This window comes from Colletotrichum orchidophilum (assembly GCF_001831195.1).
Source record: "Colletotrichum orchidophilum strain IMI 309357 chromosome Unknown Scaffold_17.1, whole genome shotgun sequence".
Taxonomy (NCBI): Eukaryota; Fungi; Ascomycota; class Sordariomycetes; order Glomerellales; family Glomerellaceae; genus Colletotrichum; species Colletotrichum orchidophilum.
The window spans coordinates 116111-134598 of NW_019172973.1; the positions used below are offsets into that span (position 1 = coordinate 116111).

General features: G+C 52.4%; 4 protein-coding genes across 4 annotated transcripts; 3 read left to right on the forward strand and 1 right to left on the reverse strand.

Moving 5' to 3' along the window:
• Nucleotides 1-135: 135 nt before the first annotated feature.
• CORC01_02910 (uncharacterized protein) lies at nt 136-1749 on the forward strand (the record flags this gene model as incomplete). Its single annotated transcript, XM_022614560.1, has 3 exons — nt 136-569; nt 674-1208; nt 1276-1749. The coding sequence occupies 3 exons, from the start codon at nt 136-138 to the stop codon at nt 1747-1749; spliced, it is 1443 nt and encodes a 480-aa protein (XP_022478861.1).
• A 1281-nt stretch (nt 1750-3030) lies between these two features.
• CORC01_02911 (uncharacterized protein) lies at nt 3031-4225 on the reverse strand (the record flags this gene model as incomplete). The annotated part of the gene is made up of 2 exons (XM_022614561.1): nt 3031-3882; nt 4160-4225. The coding sequence occupies 2 exons, from the start codon at nt 4223-4225 to the stop codon at nt 3031-3033; spliced, it is 918 nt and encodes a 305-aa protein (XP_022478862.1).
• A 6875-nt stretch (nt 4226-11100) lies between these two features.
• On the forward strand, nt 11101-12861 carry CORC01_02912 (CFEM domain-containing protein; the record flags this gene model as incomplete). Its single annotated transcript, XM_022614562.1, has 8 exons — nt 11101-11184; nt 11289-11382; nt 11438-11619; nt 11676-11712; nt 11770-11837; nt 11897-12285; nt 12346-12413; nt 12473-12861. 8 exons carry the CDS (start codon nt 11101-11103, stop codon nt 12859-12861), a joined length of 1311 nt encoding a protein of 436 aa, XP_022478863.1.
• A 2335-nt stretch (nt 12862-15196) lies between these two features.
• Nucleotides 15197-17680, forward strand: CORC01_02913 (peptidase family M13; the record flags this gene model as incomplete). Its single annotated transcript, XM_022614563.1, has 5 exons — nt 15197-15359; nt 15414-15682; nt 15732-16241; nt 16298-16579; nt 16628-17680. 5 exons carry the CDS (start codon nt 15197-15199, stop codon nt 17678-17680), a joined length of 2277 nt encoding a protein of 758 aa, XP_022478864.1.
• Between the last annotated feature and the right edge of the window lie 808 nt (nt 17681-18488).

Genomic DNA, 18488 nt, shown 5'->3' on the forward strand with positions numbered 1-18488 from the left:
TTTGATCAGACTTGCTAAGACTCTGGCGTGATGAAGAACGCTTCACAAGAGTTCTATAACTGAACTTGCTGCCCCGTCTAGCTCAAAACATCGCAGTATAGCAGGTAGTTGCAAAGACTCGAGTAACCGCCCAAAATGAATCTCGCCATCGCCCTCCTAGCCTTGGCAACATTCGCCCTCAGCACCCCCCTCGAGGACCTCACAGCCTGCCTCCGCACCGCCTCCGTGCCCATCGCCTCCTCGCCTCCCACGCCCTACAACCTGCGCCTCCCCGTCAAGCCCCTCCTCCTCGTCGTCCCGACCACAACCCCCCAGATCGCCTCCGCGGTGGCATGCGGCGCCAGGAACGGCGTCGGCGTCAGCGCCAAGAGTGGTGGGCACAGTTACACCTCGGCCGGGTTCGGCGGCGAAGACGGCCATCTGGTGATCAACCTGGACCGCATGTACGGAGTGACGGTCGCGAGCGACGGCACGACGGCCAGAGTGCAGGCCGGTGCGCGGCTGGGGCACGTAGCTACGGAGCTGTACAGGCAGGGAAAGAGGGCGATATCTCATGGTACTTGTCCAGCGTGAGTTGCCAATCTGAAATGATGAATGAGTCTTGGACTTGTCCACGGACAACAAGGAGGAAGAAGGAAAACCTGGGGCTCGCTCACTCGTATCCCCCCACCAGTGTCGGCGTCGGCGGCCACGCCCTCCACGGCGGCCACGGCATGGTCTCGCGAACCTACGGCCTCGCCACAGACTGGATCCAAGCCGCCACCGTCGTCCTCGCCAACGGGACCATCACGCGCTGCTCGGCGACCGAGCGGCCCAACCTCTTTTGGTCGATCCGCGGCGCGGGCTCGTCCATGGCCATCGTGGCGGAACTCGAGTTCAACACGTTTGCGGCGCCCGACAAGGTGACGTACTTTGACATTGACTTGGTCTGGGACGTGGCGAAGTTGCCGCAGGTTCTTGTCGATACGCAGGAGTTTGCGAGGACGATGCCGGCGGAGCTAACCATGTCCACGACGTTTAACAATGACGGGGTTTACCTCAATGGCGCGTATGTGGGTGATGATAAGGCGTTCCGGACCGCTGTGCAGCCTTTGCTTGCAAAGATTGGGGTCCAGGTGTCCAGTTCCAAGACGGTTGGGTGGATTGACTTTATCAAGCACTATGCGGGTGTGACGGATATCGATATAACGACGGCAACGTATAACGAAGTAATGAGAGACGACAGCGTCCCAAAAGTTTGAAAAGAAACTTTGTGTGTACTGACATGGCCAACAGCACGACAACTCGTACGCATCAAGCCTCACAACGCCCGCCCTAGCCAAGACAACCTTTCAATTCCTCGTCGACACCATCGCCAAGCACGGCCTCACCGCGACCCGGTCCTGGTACATGCACATGAACTTCCACGGGGGCCCGACCTCGGCCGTGGCGCGCCCTAAGACGGACGACACGGCCTACGTCCACCGCGACAAGATGCTTCTCTTCCAGCTCAAGGACGGCGTCTCGACGAGCCAGACGTACCCGGCCGACGGGTTCGCGCTGCTCCAGGGGTTGCGGCAGAGCATCACGCGGGCGCTGGGCAGCGACCAGTGGGGCATGTATGCCAACTATCCCGACTCCCAGGTGAGCGGGAGCGAGGCGCCGAGGATATACTGGGGGAGCAATTTGCAGAGGCTGGAGTGGATCAAGGCCGACTATGATCCCACAAATGTGTTTCGCGATGCGCAGTCTATTCAACCTGCAAAGTAGTGACGGAGAGCTTTTGTGTAGGCAAGCGGGTAGTCTGGGGAGATTAACTGTCTTGATGCAGTTTTCTGGGAATTGCCGTGAAAGTTGAATCCAGAGAGACATTTAAGAACCACAACCTTGTCAATACAACGTTCCCCGAGCCGTTGAAGATCTCTGCGGGGAAATGAACCTAACTCGGAACCTCGTCAATTCGTCCGAGAAAGTGTGCCGATAACAAGGCTGATCAGGCAGGCATGTATATCTGACCCCAAGGCCATGGGTGAAGATTTGGCCAGCACAAGCCGAGGAGTGTGACAAACAAGAAGTGCTAGCTAGAAAGCAAAGAATGTATGCAAGCACATGCGGAACAACGACCCATGAGTGCAGAGCACAGGGGTGGACGGGGGAATATGGCTTCGTGGCCTTTTAACATTAGAACATTACATGTACAGCTAGGTGACAATTACTCGAATGGCGTCGCACTGGGATGAGACCAGCCACTCTTGACATGCTTCAAGATGGTGTGTCCTCGCCCATGCTAAACCAGGCATGTTCGCTCAGTAGCCCAGGATCAGCGATGAGTCCGTAGGCTCCTTCGATAAGATGTCTTTGGAGACATAAAGCAGCCGTACCATCCAAACGCAACAGGTTGAAATCGTCGGCCGCCTCCTGAATGCTTCCGCAGCGATGGCAGATTGACGCACGGCGCTGGCATCCTCAAATCCGACCACTGTCCACTGCAACCGATTTGGCCGTCCGACATGGGGTTCGAATACGGGCTAAGTCGCTTGTGCCCGCGCACTGAGAGATACCAACATGCGTGCGCCTGGACATATCTCCCTCCCTAGTAGTCGCATGGCAGGTCGGCCGAAAGTGTGATCAAGCGGTCTGTGGCGAGACCGGAGAGACTGCCTTTCAGCTTGTATGAGTCCTTCTCGATCTCAGTGGTCGACCGTGTCTTTGGGCCAAGTAGAAGCAAGCAAACGCGAGCGCGGGCGTCAGATCTATCTGACAAGCCCATCGATGGTATAAGCTATTGAGGAACAAGTTTTCGCGAGTCGCACTCAGCCGTTGCCATTGGCTGTCGCGTCGACGGAATTGCGGCAATAGGGTGCAACTGTACCCCGTAGAACTGCGCATTCAAACGACTACTCGTTTGGGTGCTGGGCGGGACATCCATACCGACGACGGACGAAAATAGCTGAGTAGAGTTACACGGATAGCACCCAGGTGGTAGGGGGTCCTCGACACAGGAACCGTAGCCTGTCGCGAACGGGAGGATCGTTTGGGTCAGTCTCGTCATCAATGATCGAGCATTCGAAATATAGACGTGTTTCTAACAAAACATTCTTCCTCCTGGGCGCCGCAGCCCAGAGCCAACCGGGTCGTTCGATCGTCGCCGTGTCCTTGCATATCGGCAATGATGCGCGCGGCAGCATTGCAAGACATTTCGAGCGGCGAGGCAGCCGGTGGGAGCTGATGGGATTCCAAGGGACGGGGAGGTGTCTCACTCCGACGATGATAGGGATGAGGGCTCCTAGACGGTTCCGAGACCGAGTTGGTGGTAGGGCCAGCCTGGGAGGAGGAGCGGTTGAGACTAGCGTCGGCGAGCACGGCGAGCCTATCTAGCGGGGAGCTCTGTTGTACATCGGACGTTGGGGTAAGGGTGAGCACCGGCGGCAGCAGCGAGTCTCCGAATTTCCTTTGGGACGCCAGGTTCTCGTTCTCCGTCTCGGACGAGAAGCCCGCCTTGCCAAAGTGCTCCTGCAGCGGGGGCAATTGGGTCGGTAATGGTTCGAGGAGGATGGGGGTGTTGAGAATGGGCGCGAGTGTCGTGGTGTTTGACGCACTGGGCGAGCCCTTGCTGCCCTCGTCGTCGAACGATTGCAAGTGTGCGTCCACCTCGCTGTTGGATACGCCCCGGCTGGCGAGAAGGGCGCGCAATCGAGTGTTTTCGGTCGCGAGTCGAGAGTTCTCAAAGGCGACGTCTCGAGCCGCCTTTTGCATCTGCAACGAAGCCTGGGTGCCCCGCTTCTCGTAGTCCTGGACTTTGCGCTGCAGTTCGTCGACAAACTCTTTGTGGCGGGCGCGTGATCGTCGTTGGTTATCGCGTATCCGAATCGCATTCGCCGACTTGTCGGTTTGGAGCTGTTGCTCGAGTAAGAAGTCAGTTTTTGTCGAGAGAGAGACACAAAATTTTAGCTGAAGTCCAAAGAAGTTTTTTTTTTGGTTTTTTGGTTTTTTGGTTTTTTTTTTTCTGGCATGTCACCCGGACCCTGGTAGGGGAACGGGAAGCAAGCGCAGGGGAAAAAAAAAAAAGAAAAAGGGGAGGGCGCACCCCCCGGCCGTCCGGGAGCGGGCGGGGGGGGAGGGAAAAAAAACCAGGGAAAAAAAAAAAAAAAAAAAAAGAGGTTCGACCCCATCGACTTACTCGACCACGTTTGGCCCTCTTGGCTTGAGGACCGAATAGATCTTGATAATCTTGCTCCGACGACATGATGTTGACTGTAGGCCTGTTCCATCCGAAGATCCCGGGAGGGTATGGACGCGGAGACGAACATTCGGTGGGCGGTGAGGCAGGTTTGGAAAAACCACCTGCTGTGATTTTTTTTTTCGTCCCCGTCGTAGTGGTAGTGGTTGGACGGTCGGGGGGTGGTGGGTGGTGGTGACAAACAGAGATAAAAAAAGAAAAGACAAAGGCAAAAGCGCTGATTCTGGACCGCCGATGACTAATCTCGCCAGTCGACCAATCCTCGTCGACCAGTCTGAGTTTTCCATGACGCTAAAGTTGATTGGCGAGTAAAATCACGTGTAGACGTACCCGTAGCGGGTCTGGCTGGTGGGGGCCCAAGCTCCACGGGCCCAAACATGGCATTTCTCTCTTTTTCAACTTGCTTCATTCTCGAATCTCGTCTTGTCCCTCCCCTCCCTCCCCTCCCCTTCCCCCCCGGCCAGTTTCTCTCACTGCTCTTGTGCTCTTCCCCTTTGGTGGTTGGCGGCGACAGGGCTTGTCTCTCGGTGCTACGTCCGTCCACTCACAGTCAACGGAAACAGCCACAGCATGGTCTCATTGGAATAGTCCCTGACGGGTGTGGTGAACAGAACATCTCCCGAGTCTTCTGCGATGCAAGACCTGTACAGGGACTTTTGTGCCACATCGTTGGCTGAGGCTTGGTTTTATTCGTACCGCGTCTGTCCACTTCTCAGAAGCTTGGCCTGGGCCATGCTAGATCCTCCCGTCACGTATCCGTACTGCAGCAAAACATCTCGCTGTTTACCCTTCTGCCCCAGCAGTTCTTGAATGTCACTGGGATGGAGGCTAGTCAGGCTCCTCTTGCGACATCCTACTGGCCCACCGAGCACGTATCCATGACGGCCAGTTAGGTACTGTGTACGGGAGCCATCTCCACGCGGCATGCACGCGGCACGCAAGTTGCAAGGGTTCATTCAGTGGAGTTCAGGGTCTCGCTCTGGAGATGGCTCCCTTAGGCCTTGGGCCATGGGCCTTTGGTGGGACCATTGCCTATAGGTACACCACATCCTTTATCAATGATGGGCATTGTCAACTCACCTTGCTCGACTAATGACTTACCAAAGATGCCATGCAATGATCCAAGTTTGCCGTCTGTCCCTGTATGAAACCGTCTGCACATCAATGAATGGACCCGAATAAATGAGTGAGCCTGAGTTAATGCGTAAGTCAGGTACATTTCTAAGCCACCTCTCCGGATCGCAAGCTTAGCACGTATAGATTCTCAACCTTCCTACTTACTGAAGTACGGATAGACACACTTGCTCCCTGGACCTGAAAAGCCTGGGGTACAAGCTGCCAAGCCTGGTAGCCCCGTCGGCTCAGACAGCTCTTCTGCACGCGGGCATGTCTGCATTTACCGACAGGCTGGGAAGGGAGTAACTGGAACGCGGAAAATGTCACCAAATTTCGTATCACCACAATCGCTTCACCTCCAAATTGCGACAACCGGGAGATCATGTTTTCATTCCTGTCCACTGCTGTCCTACAATTGCCTGTGGCGTCAGAGAGAAGGAGGATCTACTACTCCTAGCTAGCCAGATTTGTTGTACAAAACCCCTGGGCTGGAAGATCCTTATCGTTTTGTTATATTTGAGGAATTCTGAAGAGTTATTGTTTCTAAAACACGGAAGCTACCTTGATGGGTTCTGAGCAACCTGCGATGAATCAAGTCTTGCCAAAGTGCATGTAATCTTGGCAACATATCTCTCAGGCCCTCCGCGTCTAGAAGCTCAGAATCATTGGCTCTCGTGGAAAGCGTGGGGTTGCTGGTATTATGAGCTGCCGTCGCCGATTAGGATGGAAATTTCTCAAGGAGAACCGGGCAACTGAAGCCGTAAATTCCTTCAAAGAAAATCAAGTAGCACACCGTTGATACCAGCTTTCTCTAATATTAACTGACCAAGATGCACGAGTCTTGAGGTTCACTTTGGAAATTGGGCTCGTCACTCTGAAGTACCCATCTCTACCATTCACCCACCTCTATTAGAATGGCGAGCCCTTCATCGGTTTGCTTGTGTTTAGTCATTGCCTGAGGAGAAAAAGTCCCATACTGTGTAATTTCTGCATCAGAAGGGGACTCGTAGGTTGTGAATTTACCTAGCTTTTCGGGCCTTTGACGAGGCACTCCAATGGGGTCAATAGTTGTGCCGTCTCCGGGCAAAATGTAAATGTTACTACTGCTACAGGCTACTCAGACGTTATGGAGGTTATCTACGCAAATGAACAGTCATTCCGGAGCGCAAGCCTGATGAGCAAGTTTGAATTCACTGTCAATGATGCTCTCAATCCCCTGGCACATCTTGCATGGGCTACTGACGGGCGCTGACAAGAATTGTGTATCGTCATCTCACCGCGGCATATGAGTGCATTAGACGCTATTCACTGGCCGGGGAGCAAAGTATTCATTTTGACCATATTCTGAACAGATGGAAAATGCGGACGTAGATCTTGCCTGGGTGTCATTTGGAATTTCAATCTGATATGACTTACAATATGGGTTGAGGGTCCTCATCGAGCACCTCAAAATCTGTTCGTTTCCGAACTGTATTATCGAGGACCAAGACCTCTTCATTCTTTCCCCTGATACTGACAGATTATCTTGCATTTGGACGAGCCTGATGAAGAAAAGGACACATATCGAAAGTCTACTGGAGTTCATTTGGTACTTCGACATGGTGCTTGGCACTGATTTCATAAAGACGTCCTGAACAATCTGTCTTGGGCCGTTGGCTAAAATTCCCCTCAAAAAAGCTGGCGAGATTATTTTGAACGGCACAGCTTCCAGAATCCGGCGAGCCAATGAAATTTTCGACTTGCCCGCTCTCAAGAAAACCTTTTCCTCACCCCAATACCACTCTTGAGAATCTCAAAGAGGTTTTTCATTGGTGGTCTAATTGGCCGCATACGGCGGTAGCGGTTAAATTTCCTTCGATTCTTCTTGAAGCTGTGAGCCAAAGGCATTACGGTCTTTTTCGGATCGGTCCCGGTACGAAAGCCAATTTTGTGGTACATCAAAGATGAGGAAAGAATATAGGTGGCATTTGCGCGGATAGTTTCGGAGAATCGTCTCCGATCTAATGCAGCTTCGTGAAACACCTTCTCACACAATCCGCGAGATCAGATTGCTATCTGCATACCAATTCCTGTAACTAATATGACATCGGGGCTTTTGGCTGCGGTGGGACAGAAAAGCCATAATGGAAATCGATCTCATGGTTGAATGCAGGCTTGTAAGCCAACAGATAATCCAAGGATTCCTCCTGCAAACGCGTCGTGTGCAGCTTTGCAAAAGCTAGTTGATGGATCTCGTCTGTAGCTCAGCCGCAGAGCGAGACTGCTGGTAGATCGCAATCTGACCTGTTGTATAAGGACCTATGACTAGATCCCAAGAACATGAGCGTAGCTGGGAATGACCCAAATTTACGGGAGCTCCGAGCCTCTAAAGAAGCCATGATATAGCAAATTGCATGGAAGTTGAGTTCATGACCGGCTTTCTTAAACTTTCAGAGCCATCGGGTTCTCAGTGAAGATTTCGAACAAGCCTTGACTATTCACGACAAGATACAACTTCCATTTGCAAGTTCTTTGTGTAGCTACTCTCGTGCTCCAGGAGGTTCAGGAAAGACCGCAAGAGTGCCAGGTAAACTGAACACGAAGGGAAATGCTGGACTGAAGGAAATTCTCAGACCTGATCAAACAAGCATACGAGCCTAATAGAATGGTAAGTAAGTTCAAACACTTTGACTACACGTGACGAGCTTGATCTCTTGGGGCTTCTAGTGAATAGAGGTTGTCATGTGGTCAAAAAGTTGATCTAAGGAAGATTTGACATTCGATTCGGGCCATAATGGTAAACCTTCCAAACCCAGACTATGTCGCTTCTGCTCCGTCTTGGGAACTCCATCATGAGTATCAGCATCGCAAGTGATCACCTGACCATCAATCATATTTTAGCATGAAAAGATGGTGCAAACTTTGTTCTGTATCTTGTCCGGGATGCCGGGTACGAAAAAAAAAAAAAGAAAAAAACTTCGCACCGAGACTACGGTTCTAGGTGCTGCTTGACTTATAATATCCTTCAACCACGGAGTCTGCCGGAGAACAACATCGGCCGTAAAGCTAAGCGCATCGATCGGAGATCTGGAGCCTTAGAGCCGAAGAAGTCTTTACGGGCGGGGTAGGATTGGCGCACGTGGGCTGCCAAAGAGTAGTGTCACGCTATTTTCCGGATTGAGCCTTTCCTGGGTCACGGATTAATGGTCGGGATCATGTTGGTTGAGACCCTGAACGCGTTGCGGTGCCATTCAGATCTGGCCAATGGCGATTATGACTTGGTTCGTGGTCTAGACCGCGGTGAATACGATGAGTCCGGGCAGACATTTTGCCCACCAAGTTCCGGTAGTCTGAAGAAAGCATTTCCGGTCAGGTGATATTTGGCAGCTCCATCTGTACAGCAATGGTCTCTCGTGGAACACCAAGTTCGAACCCAGGATGGGGAATAGAGCTAGGTGATAAGTGATAAATGTCAAGACGGTGGCCAGGTAGGCCGTCCACAATCTTGGGCCCAGAAATTGCAAAATGTAAGTCGAAGTCAAGATCTTGACACATGCCAAATCCGTAGTTTATGAATCATCATACAGGACTGTGACCACTTAGAGTCCCCAGATTCAACATGCTACGAAGCTATGGCTCACCGCAGGTTCAACGGATCCGTAAGGTGGGACGGTTGATCCTCCATTGCCCAGCTCCAGATTCCAAACTCACCAGGAAATAGCCAAGGTCCAGACTTCCAGATGCCAGTGGATGAGTACCGAAAGCGAAGGAAACCGTTATGACTGCAGGTGTGAAGGCTGATGAGCTATACTCCTCGGTGTATCATCTCGGCGCGTTCAATGTTGCATAAGCTCTGTTACACAAAACCGGTGTCCTTATTGTCCCCCTCAAACCCTCCCTGGAATGCTGCATTGTCATTGCCGAGTCAATTGCGCACCTCGGAATCTGCCAAGCTCGTCTACACGTTTTCGGTCAATAGTGAGGGAGGGGGGTAAAACAGCTGATAAGAGGCCGGGTGCGTCGGGGTGTGTTCGGCAGCTGAAGAGACAACACGCTTGGGAGTGTTTTGTTGAAGATTGTCGTGCCTCTGATGAGATGCCATCCATATCCGGTCGCATGGCATCATCTGGAGAGCCGGAAACACTTGGCGGAGTCGGAAATCCGACCCAGAAAGGCCGTCTAGGTCGGGAACGTAGCCTCTAGATTGTCCGGGGTCACGATTCCACCCATAACCATGGTATCGATTGACCCTTTTGCTGCTGTCTTTGCTAGCCTGGCAATCCAAACTGATCACTAAACATTATTCAATTTCTCAGTCAACGTGGTGGGCGCGATCAGGAAGCCAGCGAAGCCTATTGAGCCATGGCACGAGGTGATTGGCCATTCATCGGAGTAATTACGAATCTAAGGGAAGCTCAGGTTCCCAAAACTCTGGTTCAACGGCAATTCTTCTCGCTTCTTGACGCCGGCCTTTTTCTTCTTCTTCATTTTGCTAAGAGGCTTCACTGCCATCATCGGCAAGAAAAGCGGGAGAGTGTAGTACCTAGCACGACGGAAGAATTGACTCCATAAAAGGCTTGTGTTGCTAGTGTTAGGCGAGGAGCCATGTCTCGAAACGTGATAATGCCCGACCCCAACACATTCTTGTGAGTGATGCTCGAGGTTTAGTGGCCAATTGTGCATGCAGTCGGCAAAGCCGCCACAGACCAAATCAGAGCTAGTTCCTGTCTCTGAGCCTTGGTCAAGCTCGACTTGGTCTTCGGCATCTAGTGAGGCGCAGAAATGGGGCGAAGTCAGAAGAGAGAGAAAAAAAGAGAAAAAGAGGCTTAGAAGCATCTTCGTGACGCATTCGGTTTAGACACTTTTCTCATTCCGCCAGCGACAGAGATGAACGGGGAGCCCTCTCGGCGGTTCTGCTGTGTCGGCTTGGCCTGTCACTCCTCAGGACGCCTCCACGTCCACCTCGCGAGGCTTGCAAAACTTTAACTAACCAACTAACCGAACGACGGACCGACTGCCCCACGGACATCAGATTCCCTTCCCGGCTCCGATCATCCAGATTCTGGGGTGTCGAGCACGCACTCGGCGAGAAAAACCAATCCTCCGCCGATGGCTGTCCGCGGGCATCTGAGACTTGTCTTCCCCGGTTCAGGGTCTACTCCCAAAGTCACCATAGGAGACCATATACCACAGCAAGTCAGAAGCCTAGAGGAAAACGTGGGATCCGTAGAAGAGTGTCAGTAATGAGTGATGATAATAACGTCCACCCCCCCCCCCCCCCCCCCCCCCCCCCCCCACAGCCGCGCTCACCCCCCCTTCCAGGACCGCGCCCCCCGTGCGCGGCCGACCCCCCCCCCCCCCCGCCCACCCCTTCCCCCCCCCCCCGCGGCCTCCCCCCCCCCCCCCCCCCCCCCCCCCCCCCCCCCCCCCCCCCCCCTTCTCCAAGCGTCAGTCAAGCACTCTTTCAGATAACCGGCCCCAGTGGTCTGGGCCGACTCGTCCGCACCCGGACAGCAACTTTGCCATCTCCGCCGTGGCTTGCACGACGACACCCCGTCCTTCCGGCGGCTGATCCGAGCCGGCCCTCGCCCATATTTGTTACCTTCCCAGACAGTTTCTCCCCCATGGTTGCATTGTCTCCTCTTCTTTTCTTCTTTTACTACCCTCGCGCTGCGGTCTTCTGACTTTTGGTGTTCATCAGAACCCCCTTCGAGTCCCGAATCCCTTCACTACCGTCATGATTTGATCACCGCACAATTTGATACCCCAGCGAAGCCCAACTAGCGATGAAGGCCTACCTTCTTTACCTATCCTTCTTGTCGTGCCTACCGTTGGTGTATGGCCTATACGACGACGTTCCCGATTGCGCAGTAAGTTGGTTGAGATAGCTCATCAGTTTTCCGGTCAGGACCATGCTGAGATGTGATCTTAGTTACCGTGCCTATTCGAACCGCTCGATTACACAACATGTCAGTTCACGAACTCGACATGTCTCTGCGAGGACATGAATTACAACATGGCCGTGATCCATTGTGTTCGGCTTCAGTGCAGTGTGCAGCAAGCTCTCTGTAAGTGTCTGGTCGCATTTGTGGGAATAAACGAACGCTAACATGAGCCTGTCAGACACGAAGAATCAGACATGGCATGAATGCGGTTTCGAATATCATGACGAAGGTGTCTCAATCGCATGGGTTCCGTCATTTCTATTCGGACTCGTGACCCTCTTCTTTGCCATGCGGCTGGCAACGAAATGGATGGGTCTGTCGACATGGGGATTGGACGATTCGACAATTACCTTTGCCTATGTAGGCTTATCATGGCGGCATCTGGATGACAGCCTGGCTGACTGATAAATTAACAGGTAATGATGATTGCTTTCTTGGTCGCCACGCATCTTGGTATGTCATTTACTGTCCTACCTTACCCAGAGACAATGGAAACTAACATCTTCGCAGGAAGACAAGAAGGGTTCGGAAAGGATATTTGGACCCTGACGGTGGATCAAATCACGTCATTCATAAGGGTAAGATTGAATTCCACGGGATGAGATTCTCGGGATGCCATTGCTGACACTTATCGCAGGGCTTTTTCGCCTTTGAGATGGTATACTACGTGACCCTCGCCACCATCAAAGCCTCGATCCTCTTTCTTTATCTACGCATCTTCGGCGCTCTTACCGAAACTTTCCGCCAAATCCTCTGGGGGACGCACATATTCAACGTCATCGTATGCGTCACCTTCGTCGTCGTCAATTTCAACCAGTGCAAGCCCCTCAGCTATTTCTGGTATGGGTGGGATGGCAAACATTCTGGGCATTGCATCGATCTATCAGCCATGGCTCTTTCCCATGCGGCAATCAACATAGCTCTCGATCTCTGGATGCTGGTTTTACCATTGACCCAAATCTACAGGCTCAACCTACAGAAGAGACAGAAAGCTGGCATCATGTCCATGTTTGGTATGGGGATCTTGTGAGTTCAGCGTACTACCTATTCCACTGACGATTGTTTTGACTGACCTGTCTGTCCTAGTATCACCATCGTCAGCGCTGTTCGCTTGCGCAGCGTAGCGCAATTTAACAAATCATGGAACCCAACCTGTGAGCTCTCAGAATAATCAAATTCCATTAACATGCCTCTCTGACCAACGTATTTCTAGACGACTTCTTTGGCCTAGCGCTCTGGTCCCACATTGAGCTTTGCGTAGGAACGATTGTGGCATGCATGCCGGCAGCCCGAGCCCTCGTCCGACGACTCTTCCCTGAGCTGCTCTATGTCGCCAACATATCTACAAACAGGACTTCCACTAGGGCCTCCGGCAACGTCAAGATTGTGTCCCAGGATATTGCAACCATTGCCACAGATGACTTGGCCGAGAGTTCGACCGCCAATTCCACAAAGAAGGACTCGCTCGCCACCCTTACACCCGATCGCGTGCCGCTGAGGCGACTTACGACCAGCGACAGCTTGCTACAAATCTTACCCAGTGAGGCGGATCAATCGTTGTATGGAGGGTCACTGAAAGGAAGCAAGCTCAGTGATTGGTAAAAGTCAATTCTTTTTGACGGCGTGTATTCGTAAACGACAATGCTGGTGGAAATGAGACTGGCGAAGAAGTGTGAAAAAGCATCGACAATACCCTTACTGTACTGCGAAGCAGATTGATATTTAGAATTGTTTGGAGCGAAGTATTAGGTCCATCCCCTGTAACAGATATAAGAATACAAAAGAAGACAGATCTACACATTTTAGGTGCTCAATACTTCCGCGGTGCGAGAGATTTTGCAGACGCGCTCCTCTCCACCCATTCTTCCGCCTGCTACTCATCGCTCGAGCTTAAGCTGTGTTGAACGGCGGGGCTGATTCTTCTTCTACCATACACTCAATCAAACTGACGTTGGAGATGTTTCCATCTGGCCTGTTCAAAATCAAGGTAGTTTCAAGGGGAGCCATGTAACAGATCAACCAATTTTCAATGGAAGTACTCCAGCCGGTTTCAATCCAGTTTTGTTGCGTCCACTCGGCCTGAGTTCGATTGCGTCCGCCGAGGTGGTCTTCGGATGTATAATGAGAGCATTCGTCCAGTGATTTGGTATCAAAGGAGCTCACCAGAATCTACACATACTCAGTAAGTGAAGGAGGTTGTTCTACAGACATATCTCACTTCTTGTGGCCATGATAGTGATGACTGTGGCACTCGATACGACGGTCCAGGGTGGCCCAGTCGCGTCGGCAGGCGTGGATATCGGTAGCCGCTAAGGCAACTGACGAAAAAGTTTGTCTCATGATGAATTTGTTACTTGGTCTTTGCCACTTACTTGATAACCACTGGACGTGGTGCGATTTGAAGAGTGGTTACCCTCAACATGAGTTTTTTATACCTACACGCAGGCTTTGCAATCGTGCCCCCGCACGCTTTTATCACTCAGTGAACTCACCCCTCTTGTAAAAGCATAATCAAGGCAGTACCGATCAAAGACATGACAGCGTTGAATATTGAATGCTGCGACCGATACTCCGAGTCAAGGCATTTTCAGATCCTGCATTGCCCGCATTCTACAATGCCTACGTGACGTCCCTCGAACTTCTTATCTGGCACAGCGTTCATATAATGCGACGTGAGCCAGAGGTGAATCAGCCGAGTTCCAGCAATCGAACTGCAACTTATATTACCGGAGTATTGGCTACCAGTGAGGTGTAGTTCGAACTTGGTGATATCGAGCGTAGGGTAGATCTTGGCCTACGTGGTCAAGCAAATGATGCGTCAATCAACAGCTTTTCTCCGAATATGCTCACTGCTATGTATGCTCACGAAGCCGAAGGAAGATTCAAGGTAGTCGGATTGCTTCGGGCCGTCATCGGAGTTCAGAATTCGTTCGACTCGGCGGCTATTTTAGCTCATATTGGTCGATGAAGGAGACTTGGACCACTTGGTCCGAGATTTCCGAAGTATGCCACAATAGAGTCCGTTGCGATGTCGAAATTTCACCAAGTCTGACTTCATAATGCCGCATTGAGGGCTAGTCTTGGAAGATGATTTTCCTCAGTCACAAGTCAGTCTTCCTTAGTCAGGGCTGGGGCTAGAGGTTGCTACTCCAAGCCACGGACGGTGCCACATTAGGTTGGTCGAAAGGTCAGTCCGGGACCACAGAGCTTAGTTTACGCAGTCTTTCCCATGAGTTCTATGAACCATCAATCATGAGCGACGATCAGATGTCCGTCAAACACAGCGACCAGAGCTACTGCAGGAACAGACATGCCCTGAGCGGATGAGACATGAGACGCTAGATGCTAGATCGGGGTGCGAGGGATGAGATCAGAGCCGGGTACATGAAGATTTGAGCCCGAACCATGGATGATATGCCGAAGAGAGCTTCCATCATGATTCGTTTATTTCTCAAAGTGAAAGGTCAAGTGAGAGGCTCAAAATCAGCCAACATGAGATTTAAGAGTGCAAGACCTCAGGAACAGGGGTCGAGGCCGGCAGACTTGCAGCACAGGCTTGCAGCTGCGGCGGTGTTTCCCCGGCGCACGTCCCATTCCAGGCATTCTAGCTCCATCGCGAGGCACACCGTCCTGCGGCCAAGTTTGCAGGGACGGGAGGTACCCCCGGCTAGGGTCGCCCCGCCAGCTGCACTCCAGCTACTTCTCCGCATCAAAGCGTCATCGCCCCAAGAGCTCCAGCTCCGAGCTCCCCAAAATCAAAGCTCCGAGAGCTCCATCAGGTCATCCCCCCCGATCCACTTCCCATCTGCAACCACGGTCTACCCAGTCATTGGATCTCTCCTTATCACCACATCTCGATTCTCAGCTGGCTGGTTTCGTCAACTATCTTATCGCCATAGCCCTATCAAGCAGGCCCTTCATCGCGCAATCGCCTGTCATGTCGGAGAAAGCGCCACTTATCCCGGAGCCGGAGCAGCGCGTCTTCTACGGCCGGCCGACGCGGTGCCCATACGCCCAACGGTGCTCCGCCGGGAAAGCCGTCGTCAAGGTCTTCGTCCTGGCTACCGCTGCCGGCTTGCTGTACTACAATATTCCGCAAGGTTTGTGGACATCTGTGAAAATTTGCAGGCAGCTACTAAGTTCTATTTGTGCAGCCCAGAAACCCATCCACGAAGAGAAGACGCCCGTTTGTTTGACCCCGGCTTGTGTCCATGCCGCCTCCGAGATCCTGTACAACTTGTCGCCGAATTACAAGGAGCTCGACCCATGCAACGACTTTGAGGAGCTCGTCTGCGGTGGATGGAGAGACCGACATGACCTTCGTGCCGACCAAGGCGATGCCTTCACCGGCACCATCATGTCTGAGAACTCGGAGCTGTTGCTTCGCCACATTCTTGAGGCGCCCTACCCCAAAGACTCCCAGGTTAGCACAATCAAGTCATGATCCACAGCAGTGGCTAATACGTTTCCAGCACTCGTACTTCTCCCCCCTCCGTCTCGAATCCACCGACAAGTCCGCCGATGAGCAAAACTTTGACAAGATGAAGGCTGCGTATGATGCTTGTGTCGACGAGGACAAAATCAAAGACATTGGGGTCGAACCCCTCATCAAGATTCTGGACGAGATCAAGAACACTTATCCTCTCGAGGAGGCCGCCTCTGTAGACCCGAGCCCTACCAAAGATGCCATTCTTCTTCTATCCAGGTATGGAATAGACGCTCTGGTTGCCTCGGGCACCGGCGCGGATGACAGAGACCCCGAAACCGTCGTTGTTTCTGTTGCGCCCCCCTACAGCCTGGGTCTGCCCTCGAAGGAGCGATACGAAGACGAGAAGCTCGTCGAGAAGTATCGGGGTGTTGCTGTTGAGGTTCTCGGCAACCTCTACCCCGATGGAAACAAGGACAACTTTGCCAAGGTTGTTGACCTTGAGAAGCTTCTGGCAGCTGCGTCTCCTAGTACCGAGGAGCGCGAGGATGTCACAGTGAGTAATGGGAATGGCGCCACTGACAAGGTCTGAAGAAACTGACACACGACCAGAAATACTATAACCCAATGCTTATCGACGAGGCATCTGCTCTTGCCCCTGAGATTGAGCTGACGGCCCTGATCCACGATCTCGCCCCTGATGGTTTCGTCGTTGAGCGTGTCATTGTTATGGCACCAAAGTACATGACGGAGCTGTCTACCATTCTGTCTGGAACTGACAAGCAGGTCATTCAGAACTACTTCATTTGGAAGGCGGTTCAGTCCTTCTCATCCTACGTTGACGCCGACGCTGTCAAGCCGTACAAGCGCTTCAAGAATGAGCTCGCTGGAAAGGTGAGTTGACAGTGCTGCATCTAATCGCCGTCGTACTAATTAATCAAGGACCCCGAATCTGCCCCTGAGAGATGGCGTACCTGTGTTGGCCACGTTGATGATGGCCTGGGTTGGATTCTCAGCCGCTTCTTCGTCGAAAAGGCATTTTCGGCCGAGGCAAAGAAGTTCGGCGACACCATTATCACCGACATCAAAACCGAATTCACCAAGAAGCTCAAGGCCGCCAAGTGGATGGACAAGCAGACTACCACCAAGGCCATGGAGAAGGTTCAGAATATCATTCAAAAGATTGGTTATCCGACCAAGAGCCCCGACATCATGGACCCTCCCAGTCTCAATGACTTTTACAACTCAGTCAACGTCAGCCCGGAGACTTTCTTTGAGAACGCTCTGACTGTTCGCAAGTTCGCCGTCGGCTACGAGTGGTCAGCCCTCGGTAAGCCCGTCGACCGGGAGCAGTGGGGTATGACAGTCCCTACCGTCAATGCCTACTACAACCCTCCCGGCAACGAAATAGTCTTCCCGGCCGGCATCATGCAGTTCCCCGTCTTCGACGTCGAGGTCCCTGCCTACATGTCCTACGGTGCCTTTGGCTCCGTCGCTGGACATGAGCTCAGCCACGCCTTTGACTCCACTGGCCGCCACTACGATCAGAACGGCAACTACACTGACTGGTGGTCCGACGCTACTGTCCAGGCATTCAAGGACAAGGCCGAGTGTTTTGTCGAGCAGTACTCCGACTTCTCAGTCCCAGGACCGGACGACAAGCCTCTCCACGTCAACGGGCGCCTCACCCTCGGCGAGAATCTTGCCGACGCTGGCGGGCTTTCGGCCTCGTACCAGGCCTGGAAGCGCCGTGCTCACAAGCACCCCAACAAGGATCTGCCGGGCCTCGAGCACTTCACGCAAGATCAGCTCTTCTTCGTCACATACTCCAACTGGTGGTGTGGCAAGTCTCGGAAGGATACGGCCATCAACCGGATCTATACTGATCCCCATGCGCCCAAGTGGGCCCGTATTCTTGGCACCATGTCCAACAGTAGGGAGTTCAAGGAGAGCTTCCAGTGCAAGGACAAGAAGCCCACCTGCGAGCTGTGGTAAAATGCTTTAGCGGGGAGTTTGGAAATTAGTCAATGAACAAAGAATGGTTGCGTAGCGCTTGCGTGTATAGTATGTACGGTATATCACAATGGCAATCATTGCTTGACATGGACATGTCAATGGCCATTCCCTGCATGAAGTGCGAGTGGGACTAAGAAATTGACTCATGCCTTGCTACCTTAGGTACGTTGGCGTTTATCCTCCCTAGAAAGGCCAAGTTTCTCCCGTGACGCAAGGCGAGTGATCAAAAAAGTAGACCTATACCCCTAGATGGATAACATCTCAATGCTCAGTCGCAAGTCGCCATGTTCATCTTCGTGGGTACGCATGTGTGGTCTGTCAGTGGCTAGTGATAACGGAGCCAAGGTTCACGGATATTTGGTCATCCATCCCCTGATCTGCCAGGGTGAGTCTACGGAACCTGTGTCTTCCACCGCTGTCTTGCTGTCAAACTATGGTTCCATCTCCCAATATAGTGACCCCCTGAGTTGGGTTCCTACACACCCGTGAACCGGTCAGAAGGTCAAAGGACAGTCTAGTGATGGGGGTCGAGATTCTGCAAAAGATACACGCATCGTCATCTATTGTATGCCGCCAGAGACGGTAGATCGGAAGCAACGAGATTCAAGGGGCAGAACAGTACACTTCAATTTCAAATATCAGGCGGCTGATACTCTCGATACTATAGGGTCCCCATTTCTAGAGCACATCTTATCGGTTACTCCGGAGCCCTCAGCAGTCACTGCTTTGCCCTGCCATTGCAATTTAACTGATGCAAGATCGCACGAGCTTAATGTGAAGAGAGTTA